The sequence below is a fragment of the Charadrius vociferus genome, unplaced genomic scaffold (assembly GCF_000708025.1).
Source record: "Charadrius vociferus isolate BGI_N301 unplaced genomic scaffold, ASM70802v2 scaffold822, whole genome shotgun sequence".
Lineage (NCBI taxonomy): Eukaryota > Metazoa > Chordata > Aves > Charadriiformes > Charadriidae > Charadrius > Charadrius vociferus.
The window spans coordinates 825,149-826,625 of NW_009647481.1; the positions used below are offsets into that span (position 1 = coordinate 825,149).

The following is a 1,477-nucleotide window of genomic DNA, read 5'->3' on the forward strand; positions in this document are numbered from 1 at the left end:
GCGCAGCAGCGCTTGGGGCAGCACGGGCCCCGCCGCCCCGTTTCGAGCCGGGGAGGCCGGCGAAAGTCCCTCTGGTGGGCTGCCGGAGCAGAGGGAGGCCTGGGAGTATTTGCCGAAGTGGCCAGCAGCCACCGAGCCGTACCTTCCCTCTTCCCTGCCGGAGAACTCCAACTACTTAGCAATTCCTGTAAAAGCCCCCAAATCCTCCCCGATGCCAAAGCTGCCCTCTGCTGTCCCCAACCCGGCCAGCAGGTCCTTTGGGACCCCCGTGGTCCCCAATCCAGCTAGCACATCCTTTGGGACCACCATGGTCCCCAACCCAGCCAGTGCATCCTTTGGGACTCCCACAGTTCCCAGCCTGGCCAGCACATCTTTTGGGGCCCCCTTGGTCCCCAAGCCAGCCAATGCATCCTTTGGGATGCCCATGGTCCCCAACCTGGCCAGCACATCTTTTGGGGCCCCCTCAGTCCCCAAGCCAGCCAGCACTTCCTTTGGGACCCCCACAGTCCCCAACATGACCAGCTCATCTTTTGGCTACCCATCAGCCTCCAGCCTGGCCAGCACATCATTTGGGGCTCCCTTGGTCTCCAACCCCACCAACAAGTCGTTTGGGACCCCCTTGGTCCCCAACCCATCCAGCGCATCCTTTGGGACCCCCACAGTTCCCAACCTGGCCAGCACATCTTTTGGGACGCCCTTTGTCCCCTACCCAGCCAGTGCTTCCTTTGGGACCCCTTTGGTCCCCAACCTGTGTGGCGCATCCTTTGGGACGCCCTTGGTCCCCAATCCATCCAGCGCATCCTTTGGAACCCCCTTGGTCCCTAATCCATCTGGCGCATCCTTTGGAACCCCCTTGATCCCCAATCCATCCAGCTCATCCTTTGGGCCTCCCTTGGTCACCAACCCAGTCCCCACTTCCCTTGGGTACCCTTCAGTCTCCAACATGGCCAGCTCATCCTTTGGATCCCCTTTGGTCCCCAACCTAGCTGGTGCTCCCCTGGGGACCCCCATGTCCCCCGTGGCCAGCGGGGAAGCGCCCTGGAGCAAACCCAGCCCTGACGCTCCCCTGCCCCAGGAGGGCCCGGCTGCTGCAGAGCACCCAGTGCCGCTGCCCCCAGCCCAGCCCCAGCCTCGCCTCGAGGACGTCCCCCATTTCCTAAGGAGGACTGACGGTGCCACACCGGGCAGTAAGAGCACGCCGAGCCCCACCAAGCCCTTTGCCCCACACCCGACCGCACACCGGAGGATGCTCGTCGATCCCGACAGTGGGAAATGCTACTACATGGAGCCGCCACGGCAGCCCCAGCTGAAAACACTCTACGACCCCGAGACGGGGCAGTACCTGGAGGTGCTCGTCCCACCGGTGGCATCACATGCCAGGCTCTACCAGGCTCCTTTCAACCCCCTGGTCATGCCCCCAGGGGTCTATGCTCAACCCTACATGCCCTATGGCAGCTTCCCGGGGCTCCCGGGCGGC

General features: G+C 63.7%; 1 protein-coding gene across 1 annotated transcript in view; it reads left to right on the forward strand.

The window, feature by feature from the left end:
• Nucleotides 1-1,477, forward strand: part of LOC104282634 — a 10,878-nt gene that overhangs the window by 2,903 nt on the left and 6,498 nt on the right. Inside the window, exon 3 of the mRNA XM_009880749.1 lies at nucleotides 1,076-1,423. Coding sequence (XP_009879051.1) covers nucleotides 1,076-1,423 — 348 coding nt within the window. The remainder of the gene's footprint in view (nucleotides 1-1,075; nucleotides 1,424-1,477) is intronic.